This window comes from Orcinus orca, chromosome 2 (genome assembly GCF_937001465.1).
Source record: "Orcinus orca chromosome 2, mOrcOrc1.1, whole genome shotgun sequence".
NCBI classification, from domain to species: Eukaryota; Metazoa; Chordata; class Mammalia; order Artiodactyla; family Delphinidae; genus Orcinus; species Orcinus orca.
The window spans coordinates 170,234,858-170,262,315 of record NC_064560.1 but is presented as its reverse complement, the minus strand read 5'-3'; the positions used below and the strand labels follow the sequence as shown (position 1 = coordinate 170,262,315).

At 38.3% G+C, this 27,458-nt stretch overlaps 1 protein-coding gene, 1 long non-coding RNA gene and 1 other non-coding gene across 3 annotated transcripts in view; 2 read left to right on the top strand and 1 right to left on the bottom strand.

Annotated features, from left to right (window-relative positions):
• Positions 1–27,458, top strand: part of LOC125963557 (uncharacterized) — a 150,630-nt gene that overhangs the window by 68,097 nt on the left and 55,075 nt on the right. The gene's annotated exons all lie outside the window — the stretch shown is intronic.
• TRNAW-CCA (transfer RNA tryptophan (anticodon CCA)) lies at positions 779–851 on the bottom strand. Its single transcript has one exon. It is a non-coding gene; the product is annotated as a tRNA-Trp (tRNA).
• LOC101269907 (disintegrin and metalloproteinase domain-containing protein 20) overlaps positions 6,525–27,458 on the top strand; it is a 64,957-nt gene continuing 44,023 nt past the window's right edge. Inside the window, 8 exon segments of the mRNA XM_004262184.3 lie at positions 6,525–6,684; positions 9,529–9,688; positions 10,756–10,847; positions 12,462–12,544; positions 12,851–12,959; positions 14,391–14,506; positions 24,079–24,106; positions 24,713–24,839. Coding sequence (XP_004262232.3) covers positions 6,663–6,684; positions 9,529–9,688; positions 10,756–10,847; positions 12,462–12,544; positions 12,851–12,959; positions 14,391–14,506; positions 24,079–24,106; positions 24,713–24,839 — 737 coding nt within the window. The 5' untranslated portion in view covers positions 6,525–6,662.

Genomic DNA, 27,458 nt, shown 5'->3' with positions numbered 1-27,458 from the left:
GAAGCCCGTGCACCACAACGAAGAGTAGCCCTGCTTGCCACAACTAGAGAAAGCCTGAGCGCAGCAACGAAGACCCAATACAGCCAAAAGTAAATAAGTAAAAAAAAAAAAAAAGAAATTTATAAAAAAAATACAATCCAATTGGGTAAATCATTAGTGACATTAATCAAAAAAAAGAAGAAAAGATATGATTAAAAATGGGGACATATGTACAGCTATAGCCTAGATTAAGAAGACAATATGAGAATACTATGAACAATTTTATCACTAATAAGGCCTAGGAATTACTTCTTTCTTTCCTGTAATCTTATTGAGGAAACTACCAAATCCTTTACTTGTAGGTCCCTAAGAGTAAAGCAAAATCTACCAGCAGAGTTGCAAGCTATTGCCTCAGCCACTCCTTTCCCAAGGTTTGCTGGCATAGTCACTTGAGATATAGCAATTTGACTTTCAGCATCACTTTCTGGGGCCCTACTTGCTGTGGTTAGCTAACGATCTTCTTTGGGATACTCTCTTTGCTTCACTCCAGAATTAACAAAACAGCTCAGCAGCCTGCTCCGCCCAACAGGATGAGACTTATTAGCCATCTTTGAATGTAATAGTGAAGTCTAATCAATTTAGTCAGCTTTTGCAATTTTTTTAAAATAACATTTTTGGTATTTATTTTTATTTGGTTGCGCCGGGTCTTAGTTGTGGCAGGCAAGCTCCTTAGTTGCGGCTCCCGGGCTCCTTAGTTATGCATGCGAACTCTTAGTTGCGGCATGCATGTGGGATCTAGTTCCCTGACCAGGGATCGAACCTGGGCCCCCTGCATTGGGAGCTTGGAGTCTTAACCACTGGACCACCAGGGAAGTCCCAGTCAGCCTTTGCTATTGCTTTGTGATGCTGCATGGAGTCTTATCGGAGGTTTAGTACTGCCCAGTCTCATGGATACTTGACCACTGTCCTGCAATGGGAACAAAATCCAAGGAGAGGTTCTTGGAGGGAAGAAGATTCTGTTTCTTCTGGACTAAGCTTATCTGTACTCTATGTTTGGGATTCTAGGGTTGAACTCTTAGTGATCGGGTTTTTTGGTCTACAATTATAGCTAATTCCTAAGGTGAACAGCTGCCTTCAGAGGTACTGCCCAGGGTCAGGTTTGGGTATTTGCCATGCAGGGGTAGTGTAGATTTTCTCACAACCCTTAAAATACGAAATATTTGGTAACATATCTCTCCATGGACCATCAAGTCCATTCCCAGAGGTTCCAGGGTAACTTTTCAGAGATACCTCCTAAGTAATTCTGAGGTGATTTTCTGTCCTGTTCTGTATTTTGAAGTAGCTGGCTTTTTGCTCATTAAATAAGAAAGAAAAAACTCACACAACTTTAATATTTTCTAGAACATTTTTCTGGTAGGATATCACACAAAATACAATCTTGTGTTTTTCTTTTTATTCTGTGGATTTCCAGAACATTAGCATAAATGAAGTTGTTGTTGTTTGTTCTACATTGTTCTAAGATCAAGAGAGATTTTAAGTTTTCTTATAACTTCCCATAAATCCATTTCCACTTAACAATCCCATTACATTTATCTATTATTGAAATGCAGAAGTTTGTTATTGATCTGAGGGCCATTGTATCATCCATTCATTTATACATGATTTGTTAATTCAACAAATATTTGTCGAGCACCTAGTACATGGAAGACACCATGCCAGGGACTAGATCAATTATATCAGGCAAACACATACCTGACCGTGTCCTTGTGGAGTTTACAGTCTAGAGAACTTCTTTTTAGGAAAGAGTCTTAATTCAGGCCCTGGAATTATAGAGGTATCCCTATAAAGAAGGGCACACAGGTAAAGAAGTGGGAGGATATGATGTGTGTAAATTTAGACTATTGCAGAGAATGTTAAAGAAGGTAAAACATGGTAAAGAGGAGCAGTGTGTCAAGTATTTAAAAGGCACCTATGTGAGGAATCTGGATCGTAGCCATATGGAGGAAGGTGCGAGCAGGTAATTGTTTCTAATGTGCTATGAATTTCTTTTAACCAATCAGAAAATCATTCCTACCCTCTTACTGAAGAGCTTTTTGTTTTTCTCTTTCATTTGCACTCTAACACTTGCATGTCAAATGATGTAAGTCCCCAAACCACAAAGCCTCAAAGGGCCATATTGTATATAGGGGAGGCAGGTACAAATTTTTAGCATATCCTACAGAAGAGGGAGTAGATTACATCACCATTATTGACTTTATAGAAGAGAGAGTACAAAGCAAATTGTGTGTGTGTGTTGGGGGGTGGTTTAACACAATAAAACCTTATTTCTTGTTTTTATCAAGGTCCGATGTAGGTCAGCAGGGAGGTTCAGCACCATGGTCAGCCATTCAGAGATCCTGGCTCTCCCCATGTTCAATCCATGACTTGAAGGTCTCTGTGATATCTACCAAGTGGAAGCAGAGAGAGAGAGTGGAAAAGGCACCCATGCTTTTAAGCAGCTTGGCCTGGGGATGACACTAATCACTTCCATCCATATTCCATTGATGAGAACTACCTAGGTAGCTACATCTAGATACAAGGGGAGTGGAAAACGTAGATCAACGATGTACTCACATAGATAATAATTTGTGAGCAGCTAATTCATCTGCCTCATTCAGTCTCCTCATCTGCAAAATGGGAGTAATAATAGCATCTGCCTCATAAAATTGTTAGGGGAAAACTAGGTAATTCATCAAAGGGCTTGGCACAGTGCCTGATCCATAGTAAGTGGCTCAATAAACAGCAACTATTTTTGACATCCAGTGCAAATTTACAGTTAGAACTAATACCTTTGTGGCATTCTACCCCTTAAAGTCTTTAATAGCTTCTCATTTCCTTTGAATAAAAAAATAACTTATTGGGCTTCCCTGGTGGCGCAGTGGTTGAGAGCCCGCCTGCCGATGCAGGGGACACGGGTTCGTGCCCCAGTCCGGGAAGATCCCACATGCCGCGGAGCGGCTGGGCTCGTGAGCCATGGCCGCTGAGCCTGCGCATCCGGAGCCTGTGCTCCGCACAGGAGAGGCCACAACAGTGAGAGGCCCGCGTACTGCAAAAAAACAAAAAACAAAAAACTTATTTACAAGGCCATCTATCATCTGACTCCTACCTTCTTTCCTCGTCTCTTCCCACTATTCCTCCTTCACTTATGTGATTCAGTTTAAACTGGCCTTTTCCTGGTTCCCAGACCAAGCCACTTTCCACTGCAGGGTCTGTATGCTCTTCTCTCTGCTTGAAAAGCTTGAGCCCCAGCTCTTCATGTGGCTGATTCATTCTCATCCTCCAGGTATCAGCTCAGATATATCACCTCCTCAGAGAGGTCTGTCCTGACCATCGTATCCAAAGTGGCTTCCTCCAGTTAATCGCTGTCTCATCTCCCCCCATTTTTGTTATCACAGTCTGTAATGCTCTTCTTTATTTATGTACTTGTTTATCGTCTGTCTTTTCCATCAGACTTGTTGACTCCTTGAAGTCAGAGGCTTTGTTTACTGCTTTATCCTCTGCAACTAGAGCTGAGCAAAACACAGAGTAGGTATTAAATGATTGGTGGCTGACTGAATGAATGAATGAATTTGCTGAAGAGTAATTGAAGATCTTCTCTGGGTCTTTTACCTTAGCCTATCCACATATTCACATTTCAGTATTATTATGTCCATACAGCTTCCAGGTAGCACTCTAGGCTTCCCTCTCAGCCTTGAAAATACAGACTATACCCAATGCCACTTCCCTTCACTCCTGAACATACTCTCCTCTGACCCTCATCATTCCACAAAAACTATTCTTGTTAGGGGCTTCCTATTTACCGAATCCAATGCCTGCTTCGTAGCCCTTATCTCACATATCTGCTTCACACTGTGAGTACTCCTCTCTTCCTGAAACTTTTCTGCTTTGACTTCATACTACTGTAGATACCTTTGTAAGCAGTGGTTATGAACTGGGGGCAGTTTTGCCCTCCAGGGATATTTGGTAATGTCTGGAGACATTTTTGGTCATCATAACTGGGACGGGGTTGCTGCTACTGGCATCTGGTGGGTAGAAGCCAGGATTGCTGTTAAACATTCTACAATGTACAGGACAGCTCCCCATACTTACAGCCAAGAATTATCTGGCCCCAAACGTCAATAATGCAAAGGCTAAGGAACTCTAGTATACAGAATGTCCTGCAGACACTTCATGTATAAGATGGACATGTTCAAAGATAAATCATGGGGCTTCCCTGGTGGCGCAGTGGTTGAGAGTCCGCCTGCCTATGCAGGGGGCGCGGGTTTGTGCCCCGGTCCCGGGAAGATCCCACATGCTGCGGAGCGGCTGGGCCCATGAGCCATGGCCGCTGAGCCTGCGCGTCTGGAGCCTGTGCTCCGCAACGGGAGAGGCCACAACAGTGAGAGGCCCACGTACCGCAAAAAAAAAAAAAAAAAACATTACTCCCCTTTTCACCTACTTACTTGTTACTTGTTATTCCTAATTTGATTAACAACACTTAGTCTTATAAAGCAGTATCCTGGGAATAATTTTTTGTTTCCTGCCTTTCCTTCCTCAAGCTCATCTACTAGTCACTAATTCCCTTTTGATTTTATCTCCTAAATATCTGTCATCCTTTTTCTTCCCTCAGCTACTGCTGCCTTTGTATGAGTGTAGACATCATTTAGTTTGCAAGAGTCTCCTAAACGGACTCCCTGTTTTTAGTCTTATAAATGCCTCAACTCATGCTCCTTGGACAATCTTTCTAAAATGGAAGCCCAATTACATTTCTCCCACTGTCTACAAGATAAAGGCTGAGCTCCCAGGTCTGGCCTACCATGCTTACCATATGTTTTATTACCTACAGATCTGTGTTCTGTTGTACCTCTTCCTAATCCTCTTCTAATAAAAACACAAGAAAACAGAACCAACAAAACAAAACAAAAAGCTTGATGTTTCACACTTTTGTTTATTGGACATGATAACCCCTGTTTTGGAATGCCTTCTCCACCAGGACCCTACCAGGCCTTTCTCCTTTGAAAACTCTGCTCTGTGCATGTGCATGCTTTTATTGGGACACATACTGTATACATACCATCTCAAGTATAAAATCCCAGTTCAAAAAGTGGAGTATAACAAAGCAATATATTTGTATGCCACTTAGAGTTAAAATTTTTGAATTCCCAGTCTATGAGGTAGAAAATTCCAATAAATTCATGGTCCCCCACCCCCTTACCTCTGTTTTGTGGTTAAATTCTGGGGGAACCTTCATAGTACCTAAGTTTTGGAACAGATACAGGCACTAACACTTCATCACCATGAAAAGGGCTTCTTCAGATTTGCAGGTTCTCTTCTTGGCATCTGGGTCTTGCTTGCAGATATCCTCATCATTTTGCTTTTATGGAGCCTGAAAATCTTTCTAAGGCTTCCTATGGCTTCTGCATTTCACAGAATTATTCCCTCTCTGGCATCTTGCTATCTAGCCCAGATTAGCCGGAATGCAGACATTAGGTCTTTACTTAGGGACCCAGGGGTATTCCCTTTCTTTTAATCTTTTTAATATTTTGCTTCAGAAGCATTTCCTGTCTTGTGAAAATTTTGTCTCAGAGGCATGTAATATTTTCTTCAATGGCTTTAGACTTTTAATGGGCTTAGTCACATAAAAGCTAATGACTGTCAAATTTTTCCTGCTTAGTCCTGCCCATCCCCACACTTGAGGTAGGGTGAAAAACAACGGCCAGTAGCTCCTAAACTGAACAGTTCATTGGATACACCTGAAAGAGCTTTTAAAATGAAAGATGTTACCACCCCCAACTCTGCACAATCAGAATTTGTTCTTTTAAACGATCACAGGAGATCAAGGTCGAATTTTCTTTCTTTTTTTTTTTTTTTTTTTGCGGTACGCGCGCCTCTCACTGTTGTGGCCTCTCCTGTTGCGGAGCACAGGCTCCGGAGGCCCAGGCTCAGCGGCCACGGCTCACGGGCCCAGCCGTTCCGCGGCATGTGGGATCTTCCCGGACCGGGGCACGAACCCGCGTGCCCTGCGTCGGCAGGCGGACTCTCAACCACTGCGCCACCAGGGAAGCCCAAGGTCGAATTTTCGAATCCCTCAGTGGTGGACGTTGGGCAGGGCTCTGCTCACTCTGTTTTTCCTCAAAGTCTCCAAATTTTTACCCCGGTAGTATGCCCTGCCTCTACCTCTCCTTCCTTTGGCGCTGCTCTCTCCTTCCTGCTAGCAGCTCCTAGCCTCTCCCTCCCCTTCTTACCCCTTCCCTACCCACCGCGCTCCACCTCCCAGCCCCGCCCCGCCCTTCTCTGCCTCGTCCCACCCCTCTCCCCCCAACCCTACTCTACTTCCCGGCTCCATCCCTCCCCCCTCCTCCTTGCCCCACTCCACCTCCTAGCCCCGCCCCACCCCTTCTCTCCGCCCCTCCCCTCTTCCCCGCCCCGCTGCACCTCCCAGCCCGCCCCACCCTCTCTCAGCCCCGCCCCTCAGCCCCGTCCCGCTCCACCTCCTATTCTTTCCACTTCTTCCCTTTCCCTGCCCTGTCTTCCTGGCCTTGCAGTCTCCTCCCCTCTTTTGGTTCCTCCTTAACATTCCTCTGCTCTGCAGCAGAGCTCTTTCGTCTCAGACTTGTTACGTTTACTCTGCGCCGGAAGAAGAACCTGAGGACGCTTTTGGGACTATGGCGGCGGTGGATATCCGAGGTAACCCGGGCTGTCCCCTTTGTTTCCTGATTGTTTGGGAGCTGGTTTAGGGATTTATAGCTCTTGGGAGCAAGATTCCGTTTCCTTTGTGTTGTCTCCCAAGCTCTTTGGAATGTTTTCTGTGAACGACCCAAAGCGCCAATCTGTCGAAAAATTGCCTAGATTTTCGCAGTTTTTCAGGAGTCTCTTAGAAGAGTCAAAACGAAGGGGTTGGAAGAAGCTCTGGGCTTTGAGCCCTGTGGTGTTGTCCTACATACGTATCTCTACAGCAGTATTGGGGCTGTTCTGTCCAGGTGAAGGAACGACAGAGAAGGGGGTGGGGTCATGAGCCGACAGTGTTTGGTTCATTCTTGGCACTTGGCCTGGGGCCTACCTTATTACTGACGTTTGAGGTTCCTTTTTCTATATTAACCAAATTGGAGTCTAGCACACATATTCCAAATATATTGTCATTTATATATTGTCAAAATGTCCAGTGATCTTCAGCAGTTCTGGATAATGTTTACTATATGTTTGTCTTTCGTTATAAGTGAGAATATCAAGTACCTAATTTCATTACTTGCTGACTGTTAGAGAGCTGTATTAGAGCCATGTCAGTATGCTCTCCCTTGCTACTGAATACAAAAGAGGAACATTTAGTCCACGAGGCTGTTTAGCTTTCATAACTTTTTACTTTTTATTTAGATTTGTTAGGTCCATTGCAAAGGCTCTAAGGTGGGAACATGTCAGAAGAACAGCAAGGGGGCCAGTATGGCTGAAGCACAGTGAGCGAGGAGGCGGGAAGTAGATGAGGTCAGAGAGAGAATTGGTGTGGTGGCTTGTTCATACAGGAATTGTAGGCCGTGGTAAGGCCTTTGGCTTGTCCTCTGAGTAAAATAGAGAACCACTGGAGGGTTTTGACCAGAAGGGATGAACGTAACCTGACTTACTTTTTTTTAGGATCACCTTGACTGCTGAGAACACTGTAGGAGGGCAAAGGTAGAATTAGGGAGACCGGTTAGGAAGGCATTTTTGTAATGCATGGGGATTTGGGGGTGGCTCAGACTAGGGTGGTAACAGTGGAGATGGTAAGAAATAGTTGGAGTCTGCTTGTTTTGGTAGTGTAGTCTATTGGGTTGTGGTCACAGGTAGCTTCTATGTAGGAGAACTAATATATCCTATTTCACAGCCACACACCACCCTCTTAACCCCAGTTAACTAGTTTGTAACTGAACATACTTGGATACTGGAGTGTGTGTAAATTTATGTCCTTAGCCCTTAATCATGAATTAATAAACATTTTCTAATTCTTACCAAACAGGTCCTGTGCTAGTTCTGATGAGTAACCCACAGCCCCAGTTCCTTAAAAAACTCAGCATTTAATGGGAAAACATTTGTACTTGTGGGTTATTAATAATCAATTATAAAACTATATAAAAACCGCTATGAGGACATAGAGAAAGAAACCATTATTTCTGCCTTGCAAAGTAGAGAAAGGCTTTGCAGAGATTAGTGACATTTAAAATGAGTTTAATCTAGCTTGACCATTTGAATATCTAGTAAACCTATACCTTTTTAGAATGAAAGACGTTTCTATATTTTTTAGAAGTGCATAAACTAGAAAAAAAAAAGAGGCACAAACTAGGACAGCCTTTGGTTAAGCCAGAAATAAGTTTGTTCATATTAATCTTAAAAGAAATTGACTACCAGCACTACCACCATCATCATAATGAACATTTATTGGGTTATTACAATGTACTAAGCATTTTACATATATAATCTAGCATGTAGATACTATTATAATCCCTATTTTATAGATGAGAAAACTAAGGCATGGGGAGGTTGAACTTTTCCATTCTTCCTTCTTCAACCAGTAATTATATAGGCAATTTGATGTTTCATGACTTACAGCTAGTGGGATTTAGTACTGTCAGTGGTATGAAACATTGCAGCCAGTACCCAATAAAAGCTCATTAATTAAAGCTATCTAGCCCTACTTATCATGTCTTTGTTTTCTTTTTCCATTTTGAAAAATTTAAAGTTTAATTCTTTAAAATGGCTGTAATTAAGGGCATTCTACTTTTCATTTGCCCCTTTTACATAATTATTATCTCATCTATAATAATAGATTCCTAACTTATTTCTGTCTCTTTAATTGGAAGATCTCCCATTAGTGGCGATGGATGTGTTTTCTTTGGCATACATATTGTTTGAAAATTTTTGAATTAGTTGCCAACATTATAAAAACTCAGGATTTCCGATATTTTGAAAGACCTCTCTAGATTTCAAATCCTATAACTTCTTCACCTAATTGAGTTATTCTTTAAACATATAATGTACTTTTATTTATTTATTGAATCTTTGAATTTTATTTATTTTTTATACAGCAGGCTCATTAGTTATCTATTTTATACATATTAGTGTATATATGTCAATCAGAATCTCCCAATTAAACATATAATATTCTTTTATATTTCCCTACCTTTGTATATGCATTACCTCTGCTTGGAATTACTTTGCCTCTCTTTTCTCCATGGTGAGCCTCTATTTATTCTTTAACATATAGTGCTAAAACCCACCTCCTCCTCATCCCATGAAAAACCATTCCTGTTCCCTCAGGTAAGGTATTCTGCTTGCTCCACTGTGCTCTCATAACACATTTATTCATACCTTTATTATGGATCTTGTGTTGTCATTGCTTTCTTGCATACTTAGCTCTTCTGCGGGACTGTGAGGGTATGTAGGTTAGGATCCACGTCATCCTTATATTCATAGTGCCTCCTACATTATATGCATAATAAATGTTTGTTGGATTGGATTTTTTTCTCTTTTCTCATCCTTTATCATTTTGTTTCTTTTCTATAGATAATCTGCTGGGAATCTCTTGGGTTGACAGTTCCTGGATCCCTATTTTGAACAGTGGAAGTGTCCTGGATTACTTTTCAGAAAGAAGTAATCCTTTTTATGACAGGACATGTAATAATGAAGTGGTCAAAATGCAGAGGCTAACATTAGAACACTTAAAGTAAGTTATTATAAGAAGGTAGCATTTTTGCCAACTGCAGATTTTGTAATGAATAGTTCTTTCAAGCTGTGAATCATGAAGTACAGAGTAGAAGTGTTGGAAGAACCGGAGTTTTGTTTGGGTTTGTGCAGATTTGACATGCAAAGGAATTATTAGTAGTCACTTGTAACCTGGGAAGTCTTTTCTTTATAACTGCACATATTACTGTCTAGTTAAAATGCAACTATGAGGTTTAGATGTAAATCTCATTGATTTCCGCAATGCAACTGTTACCTTAACCAGGTAACTATATATGTTGTCTCCTCTACATGTAATTTGATGTCTTAAACCATAGTCGAGTTTATAGTAGATTTTTCTTTGTTTGACAAATAAAATTTTAGCCAAATTTAGCAAGATTCTTCAGACTTGGGATGCTAAATAATTCATTACTATTATAAAAGTTTCTGAAACAACTGTGTAATGAAGTTTTTCATCTGTCAGCTAAACATGGAGAGCAGGGGTTCTAAGAAATTAAATTTCTGGTATTTTAAATAGCTTTTGTTTTGAGGTAAATATTTACATTTACTGAGATACCTTGGTGTTGCTTTTAAACATAGTATGTCAGGAAAAAATATGTTGGGGGTGAGGATAAGGTTTTTGATGTTTTCTGGTTGGGTACAATATATAGTAGTGATCTATATTAAGACAGGTATAGTGTTCATGTATATTTTAATATTTTATATATATTTATAGATCTCCTTGGTCAGGAAGCATCCTGGTATTTTGGTTGCCTTTTTTGAAATGTAGGTTCATTGTACTCTCATGACTGAAAATACTCCGATTTAAGTTCATCATGAATTTTTGTAGAGAAATTTTGTTGTTGTTTAAAAACGAAATCTTACTTTATTTGAGCCCCACCTACCTGGGAAAAATAGCCAGTTTTATTGAACAGCCAATTTTTCATATCAAACATAGGCAGTTTTATCCTGTTTACAATGTTGCTATACTTTTATGTGATAATTTGAATGTTCTAGAGAATTGTTTGTAGGGCATTCATAGATATCTGAGTGTCTGTGTCCTGTTTTCAGTCAGATGGTTGGAGTGGAATACATCCTTTTACATGCCCAAGAGCCCATTCTTTTCATCATTCGAAAGCAACAGCGGCAGTCCCCTACTCAAGGTAAAATATGTAAACTTTAGGCATTATTTTCTTCTTAAAATACCATGATTTATTTACTCCGGAGCTACATATGTTCTTATTTTTGTGGATTGGGTTCTGTTTTAGGGATTTGTAGGAATCCATGTGTAGGCTTCCTATGCCTTCCCTTCTGTGAGGGGCCACACCAAGTGCACCTTCCCTCTAGTAGTGAAATGCAGTGTGTACTATGTCTGCTCAGAGCTCAGGGAAGACCGTTTGAGACTCTGAGTCGAGAATTTTTATTGAGGGCTGATCATGTAGACGTCCTCTGCCTGTCAAATTCTAGTCTCTCAGAAGGAAATCAGGTTTAATTCTTGGCAGATGCAGTTGCACCAAATTCATAAAAGATCAATGGAAAATCCTCATTGATACATTCAATCAAAATTACCAGACAAAAACTTGCTTTAGAAATCATACTGAAAAGTATAGAATTCAGACTTGATTTTCAATCAAAGAGCTAGTCACCTATTCCAGAGATGACCAGCTACATCTCTTAAATTAGATACTCTCATCAAGACCTTTGAGAATAACCTTCACCCTAGTATTGATTCCAGAGAATGACTTGCTACTGAAGTTGTGGTTCCAGAGTCAAGAATCCAAATTTACTTTCAAAGTCAAAGATCTAGGACTTCCCTGGTGGCGCAGTGGTTAAGAATCCGCCTGCCAGTGCAGGGGACATGGGTTCGAGCCCTGGTCCGGGAAGATCCCACATGCCGCAGAGCAACTAAGCCTGTGTGCCACAACTACAGAGCCTGCGCCCTAGAGCCCGTGAGGCACGACTACCGAAGCCCGAGCACCTAGAGCCCATGCTCCGCAACAAGAGAAGCCACCACAATGAGAAGCCCGCACACTGCAACAAAGACCAAACACAGCCAAAAATAAATAAATAAAGATAAATTAATTAAAAAAAAAAAAGTCAAAGATCTAGAGTCCCTGCCCAGAGAAACTTAGAACAAAGACAAGGCTGGGGACAAGAGTTCCATGATGGAAGGGTTCCAGGTACAGAAGCGACAGAAGATGGCACCAGCCTCACTAGCCGCTGTTTTATTCCGTAGGACCTCGGACTGGGGCACAGAGGCAAGTTCAGTGTGTCTGGTATCTTCATCCTGGGCCCTAAATCTCTCTTGCTCTAAGGTCTTATTCCCCAAAGTGTGGTTGACTGACAGCAGCATCGGATCACTTAGGAACTTGTTAGAAATGCATCGTCCCTACTGAGTAAGAATCTGATTTTAACAAGATACTCAGGTGATTCAAAAGCACGTTAAAGTTTAAGAAGCACTGCTCCTAGGGCAAACGTTTTTTTTAGCAAACTTTTTCTGTGAAGGTCCAGAGACTAAATATTTTAGGCTTTGGAGCCTCATGGTCTCTGAGACAACTATTCAACTAGTGCCATAGCAGCCTTAGATAATAACGCAAATGAATGAGTGTGGTTATTTTCCTATGTAACTTTATTTACAAAAACAGGAATTGCCAAACCCTACCTTAAGCTTTAGTGTGGGAAAATGTTAAACTTTAGTTGTTCTTTTTATGGAAATATATTTAGCAGTTTGTGTGCATAGCTATATTGATAAAAATTTTTTTTCCTCGCTGCTTTAGTTATCCCACTGGCTGATTACTATATTATTGCCGGAGTGATCTATCAGGCACCAGACTTGGGATCAGTTATAAACTCTAGAGTGGTGAGTGTCTTTACATACTTCAAACATTAAAGAAAACTTCTAACCGAACTACCTTGCTACCGAGAATTAAACAGGAACTCCTCTCCCTTGTGTACGTTGGTATAAAGTGTTGACTATTAGAATATCTTAAGCATTGGTTCCTGTGGGCCAACTCCATGTTCAAAGTATATACCACCCCTAGATACATAGTGATTCAGGTTCTGAAAAGCAGAAGATTTACTGTCTTTGCATATGTAATATTTTGTGTTCACTTTGTAAATTTTGGATGATTGATGAGAAATTCAGAATTTGTTTTCTTTTTCTAAGCTTACTGTGGTACATGGCATTCAGTCAGCTTTTGATGAAGCTATGTCATACTGTCGATATCATCCTTCCAAAGGGTATTGGTGGCACTTCAAAGATCACGAAGAGCAAGGTAGGTGGGACACCGGGACCCTCCTAAAACACTTTTTGTTACTCAGAGAATGAAGCTGCTTTCTTTCGGAAGATGGCTATTGATGATTTCTAGCTGTGTTTTACTTCTCTGTGGGAAGGTTTCATAGGATGATGACATTGTCAGAGCTATGATTCATGTAACTAGATGTGGTAATAATAGCATTCCCATAGGAACAGGTACAAATTTTAATCTCTTTGGTACATGATAATCTTTGATAAGTTGATACAAGGTTTTAAAATATTTAGGACATGTAGGGGAAATCAGTGATGAGGAATGAGTAATGATGATATTTCCTGCTTACCAAACTGTTGAGTCATCTTGAAATCTGGAACCCAAGTCTTCCAAGTTTTTGAAATAGGGGATATGCTCTTAAAGCCCTATCTCCAGATGAACAGTCTGTTTTCTGATCTTTCTATGTTACCGCCTGTCGTGATGCCAGGTCCTCTAGTTGCCATAGCTGCTAATCTGCTACTTGTTCTGTACCATATTTTACTAATAAAAGTACTTCTAGAAATGTATCTATAGCAGTATACCTATATTCTGCATTTCTTTCTAGAGAAATAGAAACTTAGAATGAATTACTATGGAAAAGGTAGCCTTTAAATAAAATTCAGACCCGTGGAATGAATGGTCTTTGAGATACAGTTATATTTATTCGTAATAGTAGGTCCCGGCGACAACATTTGACTTAGGAAAGTTTGCATCAGTTGAATAAACTTCTCCCAAGAGCTCTTTGCCCCTACCCTAATGAAATGTTTGGAGTAAAACTTAACTGGAACCCTATCTTTATAGACAGTCCACCAGCACACTCCCCTCCCAGGGAAAATCCCACACGTGATTAGCTTCATAATTTTTCTTGCAAGTTCTTTTCTCTCTTGTCTTTATGATCTTCTGTTGTTTGGTTTGTCCTGTTTTTTTCAGTGGATTATAGTCTTCATAATTGAGTATGGTTACTTGAGTTTATGAAAGTTGCATTTTCCATTTGTACCTATTAGGTTTTGCGGGAAAAGTCTGTTTAATACACTTAAAATATACACAAGATAATTTCAAACCAATAATCTGAATGTGACTTAGGTAATTATGGAAAATTTAGCCTTAAAGTTTTCCATAATTAAGTAATTATGGAAACATAAGAACGATGTTTATCCATGTTTACATGCTAAAACCGAAATGTCTTTGAAAGATATATCAGCTTTTTAAATGTTAGAATTTTAACCTCATTTCAGAGGGAGAGTTTGAATGCTTCTCTGTATATGCTATGTTTAACGTATTTGGGGGGATTATCTTTGGAATAACAGCCATTAAAAATAATAAAATTTGAATATATTCATGGCAGACAAAGATTTGTGAAATAATAAGGCACCAAAGTAGTTTAGACAATGTTTTGATTTGGACCTTATATTTTAATAGATAAAGTCAAACCTAAAGTCAAAAGGAAAGAAGAACCGAGCTCTATTTTCCAGAGACAGCGTGTGGATGCTTTACTCCTAGACCTTAGACAAAAATTTCCACCCAGATTTGTGCAGGTAATGAGAATGCGTGTGGTTAATTTTGATTCAACACTTTTTCCTGGCATATTTATTTTTAATTGAGGACTGTTTCAGATGTGACCTAAAAATACTGATTTTCCTTGTTAGTTAAAAAAATGATCTCTGAATCAAAGAAAGGTTTTTCAAGGACTTAATGGAGGAGGTGGTAAAGGGAATGGAATTAGTACTGTTCCGTGCACTTAAGTTTAATTCCTTATTGAATCTTCGTAAACTGTGAGGACTGAATATAATAATATTCTCATTCAGAAGGTTGCTGAAAGTGTCATAGATGGTAACAAAACTAGAATTTGAAACTCATGCTGTTTTTACTGTACGTGCTGCCTTCCACCCTGATGTAGAGGGTATTTAAGTCCTTAAATGATAGAATAATAAAAACTTTGTAATAAAAAGAATAGTACATTTGATGTGGAGGGTTTGGCATGATAAATGGAGGAGGCAGGAGTAATAATAAATAGACTTATAACATACATTGGAGCTATATGAATTCCATTATGTTGTCTTGGGCATTCCAACAGCAATAGCAGGTCCACGTACCGTGGTACTAAATGAGCTTTTGCAGAGAAGTAAGTGTGAGATGGAATATGTGAACATGTTATTCTTATGGTTTGCCTCAGCTCTTACTTATCTTTACAGGGCTGTGTACACACAAGGTCATGTTTTTCCTGTGGAGGGCCTATTTAAGAGATTTTCAAGGGTTGTTTTAGACTGAGATTTTTCACACCCTGAGATGACTTTAGAATAGGCCTTTCCTTCCCCCTTCCCTGACTCTACTGGATGAGGTGTACTGTTGGAATGGTGACGTGGTGGTGAAGGGAGCAGAGGCCACAGTTGGAACTCAGGACCAAAAAGCCAGTTTAGAGAAATCTCATGAATTGCGCGTGAAGATGAAACAATGTCTGTTGAATAAATAAATAAATGAATTATAGCTCTGTGTAAGATGACGAGTAGTGACTACAGAGTGTAAGAGGTTAGGTGTGGTTGGCCATTCGTGGCAGAACACCTAGAACTGCACAGTACAGTAGCCCCTAGGCACATGTGACTATTGTGCATTTGAAACACAGCTAGTCCAAAGTGAGTTGTGTTATGTGTGAAATACATACTGGGTTCAAGCACTTAGTACAAAAAATTTATAAAATATTTCATTAATAGTTAAAAATATTGATTATATGTCAGTGATACTCTTTTAGATACATTTGGTTAAAAATAATAAAATTCATCTGTTTCTTTCTGAAAATGTGACTACTAGAAAAATTTAAATTACATATATAGCTTGTATTTGTGGCTCACATTATATTTTGGGCAGTGCTGATCTAGAAAATGGGAACAGAAAATGCAAAACCAAAAACATGAAAGATGATCAATGAACACATACTCAGAAACCAAGAAAATCCCTCAGTTTGTTCTTTGTCTAGTTTCTTGAGGTGTAAAGTTAGGTTGTTTGCGATCTTTCCTTTTTAATGTAGGATTTATTGCTATAAACTTCCCTCTTAGTACTTCTTTTTCTGCATCCCATAAGTTTTGGTATGATGTAGTTTCATTTTAATTTCTCTCCAGATAATTTCTGATTTCCCTTTTGATTCCTTCTTTGGCCTACTGGTTGTTCAGGAGTGTTTTGTTTAATTTCCACTTACAAGTTAGCAGAAGAAAAGAAATTACAAAGATTAAAAATTATGAAATAGAGACTAGAAAAACAATAGAAAAGAATCAGTGATACACCAGAAACTAACACAACATTTTAAATCAACTATACTTCAATAAAAACAACAACAACAAAAAAAAAGCAAGGAAACTAAGGGTTGGTGTTTTGAAAAGATAAACGAAATTGACCAACTTTTAGCTAGACTAACAAAGAGAGGAGACTCAAATAAATAAAATTAGAAATTGAAGAGACGTTACTACTGATGCCACAGAAGTAAAATGATCGTAAGAGACTACTATAAACAGTTTATATGCCAAGAAATTGGGTAACCTATAAGAAATTCCTAGAACATATGACCTACCAAGACTGAGTCATGAAGAAATAGAAAATCTGAACAGACCAATAATGAATAAGGAGACTGAATCAGTAATCACAAACCTCCCAAAGAAATGTCTAGGAACAGATGACTTCATGGATGAATTCTACCAAACATTTAAAGAGAATTAACACCAATCCTTCTCAAACTCTTCCAAAAAATTAAAGAGGAGGGAACACTTCCAAATTCATTTTATGAGGCCAGCATTACTCTGATACCAACGACCAAAAGACACTACAAGACAAGAAAACTACAGTCCAATAAAAATAGATGCAAAAATTCTCAATGAAATACTAGCAAATCAAATGCAGTAGCCCATTAAGAGGATCATATATCATGATCAAGTGGGATTTATCCCTGGGGTGCAGAGATGGTTCAACATACTAAAATCAATCAGTATGATACACTACATTATCAGGATGAAGGATAAAAATCACGTGATCATCTCAATAGATGCAGAAAAAGCATTTGGGAAAATTCAACATCTTTTTATGGTAAAAACAACAAATTAGGTATAAAAGGAATGTACCTCAACATCATAAAAGCCACGTATAACAAACCCTTTTTATGGTAAAAACAACAAACTAGGTATAAAAGGAATGTACCTCAACATCATAAAAGCCATGTATAACAAACAAACGGCTATCATATTCAGTGGTGAAGAACAAAGCTTTTTCTCTAAGATCAGGAACAAGACAAGGATATCCACCCTCCACACTTCTATTCAGCATAGTGCTGGGAGACCTAGCCAGAGAAATTAGGCAGTAAAAGGGATCCAAATGGGAAAAGAAGTAAAATTGTCTTGTTTGCAGATGATATGATCTTATACATAGAAAACCCTAAAGACTCCATTAAAAAACTGTTATAACTAATACATGAATTCAGTGAAATTGCAGGATACAAAATCAACACACAAAAATCAGTTGCACTTCTGTATACTAACAACTATCAGTAAAGGATATCAAGAAAATCCCACTTATAATAGCATCAAAAACATACTTAGGGATAAACTTTTTGTTATCAGCTTTATTGAGATATAATTGGTGTAATAACATTGTGTAAGTTTAAGGTGTACAACCTGTTGATTTGATACACTTATATACTGCAAAATGATTACCGCCATAGCATTAGCGAACATCTCTGTCATGTCACATAATTACTGTTCTTTTTTATGGTGAGTTCATTTAAGTTTTACTCTCTTAGCAACTTTCAAATATATAATACAGTGTTACTAACTATAATCACCATGTTGTGTATTAGATTTCCAGAACTTATTTCATCTTATACCTTTCACCAACATCTCCCCATTTCCCCCACCCCCTCAGCCGCTGGCAGGCACCGCTGTACCCTCTGTAGGAGTTTGAACATTTTAGATTCCATATATAAGTGATGTGATATATCATATTTGCCTGTCTGACTCCACTTAGTATAATGCTCTCCAGGTTCATGCTCTCACAAATGGCAGGATATCCTTCTTTCTCATGGCTAAACAATATTCCTGTATATGTGTGCGCACGCGCGCGCGCGCGTGTGTGTGTGTGTGTATCACATATGTCTCTCTCTCACACAAACATATATATATCTCACATCTTCTTTACCCATTCTGTTGACAGACATGTAGGTTGTTTCCATACCTTGGCTATTGTGGATAATGCCACAGTGAATGTGGGAATGCAGGTGTCCATTCGAGATCTTGTATTCATTCCCTTCAAATATATACCCAAAAGTGGGATTGCTGGATCATATGGTATTTCTGTTTTTAATTTTTGGGGGAACCTCTGTACTGTTTTCCATATTGGCTGCACCAATTTGTATTGCCACCAACAGTACACAAGTGTTCCCTTTTTTTTACACCCTCACCAACACTTGTTACTTCTTGTCTTTTCAATGGTAACCATTATAACAACTGTGAAGTGATATCTCATTGTGGTTTTGATATGCATTTCCCTGATGATTAGTGATGTTGAGCACCTTTTCATGTACCTGTTGGTCATCTGTATGTCTTCTTTGGAAAAATATCTATTCAGGTCCTCTGCCCATTTTTTAATTGAATTGTTTGTTTTTTCACTGTTGAGATATATGAGTTCTTTATATATTTTGGATATTAACTTCTTATCAGATATGCGATTTGCAAATATTTCCTTCCATTTTGTAGGTTGCCTTTTCATTTTGTTGATGATTCACTTTGCTGTGCAGAAGCTTTTTGGTTTGCTGTAGTCTCACTTGTTTATTTTTGCTTTTGGTGCATTTGCTTTTCATGTCAAACCCAAAAACTCATCACCAAGACTGATGTCAAGGAGCTTACTGCCTATGTTTTCTTCTGGGAGTTTTATGGTTTCAGATCTTACATTCCAGTCTTAAATCCATTTTTAGTTAATTTTTTTGTGTGGTGTAAATTAATTGACCATATATGCATGGGTTTATTTCTGGACTCTCTATTTTGTTCCATTGATTTATGTCTGTTTTTATCCCAATACCATACTGTTTTGATTACTGTAGCTTTGTAATATAGTTTGAAACCTGAGCTATCTGTATTCCCACATTTATTAGTTTTGTGAATATTTAGCATTATCCACAATAGCCAAGGTATGGAAATAGCCCTAATGTCCATCAACAGATGAATAGATAAAGAAACTATGGGATATACATATAGCTTAATATTATTCAGCCTTAAAAAAGAAGGAAATTTTACCATTTGTGGTGTCGTGGAAGAATCTGGAAGATATTGTGCTAATTGAGATAAGTCAGTCACAGAAGGATGAATATTATATGATTTCACTTACATGAGGTATCTAAAATAGTCAGATACAGAAAATATTATAGTGGTTGCCAGAGGATGGAAGAAGGGGAAAATAGGGAGTTCTAAAAAGGCTGTAAAATTACAGTTATATAAGATGAATAAGTTGTAGAGATCTGCTGTACAACATACTGCTTACAGTTAACAATATGGTGTTGTGCACTTAAAAACTTGGTAAGAGGGTGGATCTCATATGGAGTGTTCTTAACACACACACACACACACACACACACACAAACCCCAAACTAAAGGAGCAGAAGAAATCTTTTGGAGGTGATGGATATGTTTATTACCTTGATTGTGGTGATGGTATCACAGGTGTATGTATATGTCCAAACTCATCAAATTGTGTATATCAGATATGTGCAGGTATTTTTCATGTATCAGTTATACCTCAGTGTACCTGTAAAAAAAAAAAGAAAGGAACCAGAAAATACTCTGAAGTTTTATTACTCTTATGTGTTTGTGAAGGGAGGAGTACTGAAATATGAGACTTAAAGTTTCTATTAAGGTCATATTGAGAAGAATCGTATATGCTCGACAAAGGAGTTTTGGTTAGTTCTGTGGTCCAGTGTGTTTATTCACTATTTTAAACCCATAACCTGGTACCACTCCTGTAAACATACGTTTCCAGGTACATTAAATGTTATTTGAAATATTAAAACAATAACTATCATCACTAAAGACAAATGAAAGCAGTGGTAATTTTTGTACATTCTTTTTCAAATACACCCTCTCTTGAAGTAAACTTAGATATCCTCTACCTCATCTTCTTGACCCTCAGCACTGACTAGCTGTGAATTATTGATGATGGTAGTAGGGACCCATTAAGTGTTTAAAAACAGTTGCAACGAAATAATGTAGTTATTTGTTTGTTTTAGGAAGATAACCATTCATGGTATAGACGATGCATAGGAAATGTGTCATGTACCACAATATTCATTGCAGTTCTATTTACAATAGCCAGGACTTGGAAACAACCTAAGTGTCCACTGACAGATGAACAGATAAAGAATATGTGGCACATATATACAGTGGAATATTACTCAGCCATAAAAAGAAATGAAACTGAGTTATTTGTAGTGAGGTGGATGGACCTAGAGTCTGTCATACAGAATGAAGTAAGTCAGAAAGAGAAAAACAAATACCGTATGCTAACACATATATATGGAATCTAAAAAACAAAACAAAAAAATGGTCATGAAGAACCTAGGGTTAAGTCGGGAATAAAGACGCAGACCTACTAGAGAATGGACTTGAGGATACGGGGAGAGGGAAGGTGTAAGCTGGCACAAAGTGAGAGTGGCATGGACATATATACACTACCAAATGTAAAATAGATAGCTAGTGGGAAGCAGCTGCATGGCACAGGGAGATCAGCTCGGTGCTTTGTGACCACCTAGAGGGGCGGGATAGGGAGGGTGGGAGGGAGGGAGGGAGAGGCAAGAGGGAAGAGATATGGGCATATATGTATGTGTATAACTGATTCACTTTGTTATAAAGCAGAAACTAACACACCATTGTAAAGCAATTATACTCCAATAAAGATGTTTAAAAAAATGTGATGTTTGGAGTCAAGGAAGTTAGATTATGGAAAGCCTGAATTAATTCTGTGGCCATAGATAGAGAGGAAACAGATTCAAGGTATATTTCAGATTTAGCATTGCCTAACTTTGGTGGTTGGATATGGAGAGATTGGCATTATGGATGATTCTGAGGTTTCAGGCCTAGGATTAGAATCAACTTGGTGTTGAACCCAAATTCAGAATATAGGAAAAGAAACAGATTTGGGGTAAATATAGTTGTTAGGGGTTCTATTTTCATTAGCCAACCTCCAGAACATTCAGTAGCTTACTACTGTGTTTGGGTTCTGTGGTACTCCAGCTGACTGACAGTTCCTTTTTCTCTGGCTAGGGGTCCTGACTTGAATTCCATGTACTGTTCTATCCTGGTGAGCTAGGCTGGACACTGTAGAAAGCTCAAAGACTCTCTTGAATCTTAAAACAAAAAAACTTCACTTTGTAGAAAGTTATGGAAATTTAGAAACGCATATAAAAATAGAGGGAATAATAAAAAATGAAGCCCCCATGTACCTATTGATATTATCCTGCTTCAACAGTTATCAGGCGTGGCCAATCTTGTTTTCTCTCTTCTTCCCCTATTTCCTCCCAATTATTTTAAGCAGGTTGCAGACTACCTGCTTCCATGAGTTTTTACATTTTTCTTGTAAAGGTTTAGCCATAGTCACCCTTAAGTTGTCATTTTCCAGAACCTCACCTTCTTTTAACCATCCAGGGGCCAAAAGCCAACTCACAAAGAGAGAGAGTATGTCAACTCTATGTAGCAGACCTAGGAGAACTTTTAATAATCAAAGTTCTCTAGGACTTTTAATAATCTCTTTGTTTCTCCAACCCACAGCATTTCTCCTCAGATCTGGAGAAGAAAATAGATTCTTGGTCTCCTTGAAGCCTTCTGTGAGCCCCTATTTACCCATTTTGTCTCCCAGAACCATTTGTAGCTTAGGACTTCTGGATCCGAGGGATGTTGCCCCTTTATGGGGGTGCTCAAGAGAATATTGGAGAAGTCCTGCATTTTTCCTTGAAGCTCCTTTTTCCATATTTTAACTTTTGTTACTGCTGAAAGTTACACCAAAACTGATGTGATAGGAGTTCAGGCCTTCAGTGCCTTTTATTATCAATGTCTTTTCAGTGCTGTTTTCAGAAGCTGCTAGGACACCATAGGATATTGCTTCAGTTAGGTTTATTCCAAAGTTACCTGATAAATTTTGTCAGAAAGGCCGCCTCTGTTCTATTTTCCCATCTTAAACCACATCCTACTAGTTTGTGTGACAGTGTTCACTAGAAAAGATTAGACAGTGTGCACTAATTAGGTAATGACATTATTTCAATGTCTGGATATGGTCCAGTGTCCAGTATAGTTCAAGTGGTTCAGTGCTAGCAGTATAAGAATATCCCCTCTCGATTTCTCATTCCTCAATGTTACACCATCTATATCCTCTCCTGTTTTAAAGTAAGGAAAAATTATTTGTCCCCTCAAATTACTTTAGACATGTTTAAGTCCTAATATGTTCATGAAACAGGTAATAATGTTGTTGTGTTGGGGAGTCCCATGGCCACCCCCATGTTTGGAGATTTGCTTGGAGCACTCACAGGATTTATTACAGTGACATAGTAGGGCTATACAGCCAGATACAAGGAAAAAAGGCATTAGTGGAGTCTGGAGGAATCCACCTGCAGGCTTCCTTACACTCTCTTCTTCCCATGAAGAGTCATACAGAGTACACTCTTGCCTCAACAGTGAAAATGCAGCAACATGTAAGTGATATTTCTGCCTAAGGAAGTCCATTAGAGACTTGGTGCCCACGTTTTTGGGGGAGGTTTTTCAGGTAGGTACTTTCAATCTAGCACATACCAAAATTCCACATTCTTTGAAGGAAGGCAGGTATTCAGCAAAAACAACATTTTTTATACAAACAGTCTAGGCATAATGAATTGCCATTATCAGTTACAAAATGGTGGGAACCCTCCTGACATCCAAATTTCCAGATACCAGCCAAAGGCCAACCTCGCAGCCTGGCCCTTCTAAGGATAGTAGCTCAGACCTTCTATATTAACCTTTTGTGTACAATGGGTAATAATGAGAAGCTCAGTTTTGGTCTTATTAAATGTAATGGTTCCCAGAACTTGTAGTTGGAGTGGGCTAGTAGGCAGTTTGTAGCATGAATCTGGATCATGTGACATCAGAAAATTGTGTAGTCGCTAGTCATAGGAATAGATAAGAAGCTTAAGGAGGGCATGTAAATTCAGAAAGAAATTCAGAAAACAAATGGAGGCATTAAACTTTATAAAAATAAAGAGAACACTTTTATTCTGAGATGACAGGGAAGTATAGAGAGGTATTTTTTATGTATATATGTCTGTATATAAAGGTGTAATAAGTTTGGAGGTAGATGGATGGGAGAGAACATTGACACCCTTATTGGCTGAGGGTGAGGGGTAGGTTGTGAGCCTTGAGGAGGAAGAAGGAGGGAGAGGAGGAGGAAAGTGTTTTAAAGCATTTAACTTGGGTAGCGAGAACAGGGAGATGACAGGGCCCACTGAAGTAAAAGAATTGCTGTGCAGAATGAAGGATCTGACCTTGTTCCTGACTCCTAGTGCCCCCATCATTTTTTCCTGCAGTTTGATTTCTAATAGTACACTCAACAGAAGCCTTATATTCATAGAAAAATACCTCTTTTTCTTTACGTTCCATACCTGCCAACTTTAAAAGTCAGACATCCAAATTTCATTCTACTTACTTATAGCTCATATCGCCTGTGCAAATAAGCCTCTGGAGTCTTGAAAGGCTCCATTATTCCCTCTCATTGGATTCTCCTTAGCAACTTTTTATAAAGCATTGTAGCCTCGGTGCAGAGGCAAAGGGCTTTGTTGATGTTCAAGGGTTTTTTTATGTTTGACTCTTTTGTTCTAGTTTTAGATTTGTGTCTTTTCTGGAACAGGAATAAGAAGTAGAAAATGATAAATTTACTTTTTTATGGTACATGGATAGTAGTTTCTCTTGATGAAGTCATTTATAATATAATTCGCATGCAGGTGTAATTTTAATGAAAATTATGACGTCAAGAAGCAAAAAGCTTTGCTAACCTGCCCTGTTTTCTTCTTCCTCTTCCTTCACCCCTCTTCCCCACTTTTTTTTTTTTTTTTTTTTAATTACAGCAAAAGTCTGGAGAAAAGCCTGTCCCAGGTATGGTTCATCTGATAATTCTTATCAAACTTGAAATAAGACCAAACAGCCTGTTTAACTCAGTAACAATCATAACATGTGAGGTGAATTATGATCATTTTGTCCTTTTAGACTCTCTAATGCCAGTTTGTTACTCCTAACCTTTGATCTGCTGATTGCCAAAAGGTGGTGCTTTTGTGGTAGTGATATTAGTATTTGAAAGATGCATTAGAGTGGGATGAACAGGTATTGAGGGTGTGTGGAGAAGCTGAGGTGATTCTAGGTTGTCAAAAGTTTGAAAAAAGGCCTTCTGTTTCATCATTGAGAATAGGTATTGGACTGCCCATTGACCTGGCATAGAATAATTATGTATCTTTTTTATGCATAATGTCTTATTTAAATGTCATGTGTTTTTGTCTAGTATCATAATTTGCTTGTATTATCAGGTTTTTTGTTTGTAAATTGGTTCTTATACATCTGCCTGATGAAACAGCTAAATTTAGAACTTGAGATAAGTAGTTCTAAATTAATTTGAGAGTCTGAACCATTCACATTAACTGTTGTCTAAACTGGTCTTATCCCTCCACCCTCCTCCCCCTCCAAAAAATATCTGCTTTTGATGTCTAGTGGATCAGACAAAGAAAGAGGCAGAACCTATACCAGAAACTGTAAAATCTGAGGAGAAGGAGACCACAAAGAACGTTCAACAGACTGTGGGTACTAAAGGCCCCCCTGAAAAACGAATGAGACTTCAGTGAGTATTGGACGAGAGAGACGCTTGGCAAGACTGCTCTTGTCCACATTTTACCTCATGACTGTGACAGGCTCTTGAACTTTAAAATTCTTTGTCACAATCATTTGTATAGAATGTGCTTGTTCTTTGAGAAAGGATGTAAGGATGCTCATGCTTTCAGTCTGAATATTTTTAATGTATCTTTTGTAACCTTTTCCCTACTGGACTTGAGCAGCTTCCTCCCTCACATATTTACTGTGATACATGTTTAAAGATAAGATGAAGGTATTTGTATAAATTAGTTTATCATGACGTTTTCCCCCTTATTTTCCCTCTGAAATATTTCCAGATGCATTTTGTAAACACAAAGGATTAATGTTAAAATAGTAGCTAAGCTTATTTTCTATTATTAGTTGCATATTCCTCAGTATTAAAATAGTAAGGTTACTAACAGTTTGAAAGATAAAGAAAAGGAAAACAACCTCATTAAGCAATATCACCACCCTACAGATACTATAACAATGTTGTGGCATGGAAGCATGGAGTCTTAACCACTGGACCACCAGGGAAGTCCCTGTGTGTAGATATTTTTAAAACCATAGTTTGTAATTATTCTGTTCATACAATTTTACTTTATCATATTATGTCTGTTGTATGTGCTATTCCATGTTTACTTAGTTTTTATAGACTATACTTTGTTAACTGAATAATTCCTATGAGTGATTATATCTGTTTTCTTAAACTCTCCCTGTGTTGTACTTAAGTTTTTACCAATTTACAATTTGCATTAAGGCTGTAGTGATTACATTATTTAAATAAGGCTGTAGTGTATCATGAGTTTTCAGTACTTAGTATTTATCTCCTTAGTATGGAGTCCCAGCCATAGAATCATTAGAATCTGTACTTTTTTTTTTTTGGCCTGTTATTACTCTAACAGCAAAATATGAAAGTACCAAGTTCTGTAGAATCTCGCTGAAACTGAGTATTGTCACCTACATTTTTAGTGCCAATTACGTAGCAAAAAAGTGGTGTTTCATTATTTTAAGTGGTTGAATAATTTCTCATCTTTGATTCTTACTTTTATGAAGTATCTGATTTTCTGTATTGTGTAAGATTTTTTAGTTTTTTTATTTTGACATAATTTCAGGCTTACAGAAGAGTTGTCAGAGTAGTACAGAGAATTTCTCTATATACACCTTTTGCCCTAATTCCCCATATATTAACGTTTTCCATATTTGTCTTATTCTTTAGTCTCTGTCTCTCTTTCCCTGTCTCTAACTCGTGTTGTCATTTGCTGTTTCTCTCTCCTTCTCTCTATGTGTGTGTGTGTGTGTGTGTGTGTGTGTGTGTGTGTGTGTACATACACATATAATACACACATATATACACCTTTTATTTTGGATTGAGAGTCGGTTGCAATCGTGATGCCCATTTTCCCTAAGAACTTTAGTGTGCATTTCCTAAAATCAAGGACATTCTTTTACATAGCCTTGGTAAAATTATCAGAATTAAACCAGTATGATACCATTATCTAATCTGTAGGTCTTATTCAGATCTTGCTAGTGATGCCAAGAATGTCATTTACAGCAAAAGAATATCCTGAATTGTGCATTAGATTTAGTTGTCGTAGCTCTTTAGTCTCCTTTAATCTGAAACAGTTCTTTAATCTTCCATGTTTTTCATGACTTGATATTTAAAGAGTTTAGGCCAGTTATTTTGTTGAATGTCTCTTAATTTGGGTTTGTTTGATATATTTTCATAATTAAATTCACCTCATGCACTTAAAAACATTTTTTTTCACATTCCAAGCATTGTTTATTCCAGGATTACGAGAATGATTCAACAATTGGATCTATTACTCTGAATTAACATATTAATTGCAAAAATACACTTTTGTTAGGAATACCTTGGAAAAGATGCTCGTGGAGGCGCGTGCTGTCAACTTGTCCCATTCCTGGTGATGTTAACTTTGATCACTTGGTTAAGGTAGTGTTTGTCAGGTTACTCCACTGTAAAGTTAGAATTTTTCTTTTTCTAATTTATAGGTATTTTGGGGGGGGGAAGTAGTTCGAGGTCTGTAAATACCCTGTTATTGCTCAGAACTTTTACCCTCCAGTAGCATTCACTGATAATTCTTGCCTAAATCATTTATTACTATTATGGTTGCCGAATGGTGATTTTCTTTCTAATTCCTTCATTCCTTCTGTGTTTATTAGTTGGCTTTCTGCTATAAAGAAGAGCTTTCCTTTCCCCCCCCTGCTTATTTATTTATATCATTGTAGACTCTTGGATTCTTATTTATTCAACGAGTTATATTTCTTTACTCTCATTAATTTATATTGATGCTCAAATTGTCCCAGATTGGGCCAATGGGAACCGTTTCAAGCTGATTCTTAGGTCCTTTTGACATGACCTTGTCATTCATTGAGGATTTTCTTTATGTTTTGGCACAGTAAGATATCCCAGGCTCATTCCAACCCTGGAGTCAGCCATTTCTCTAAGGACCCCTAGTTCCTTTTGGTGGAGAATATATTTGGAAATCAAGATCTTTGTGCAAGGTGTGTTCATTTGTTACTGGGGTGTCATGGCTTCTGGGCTTTGTCAGCTGATAGAGTTAAGAAATAGATATATACTGGGACT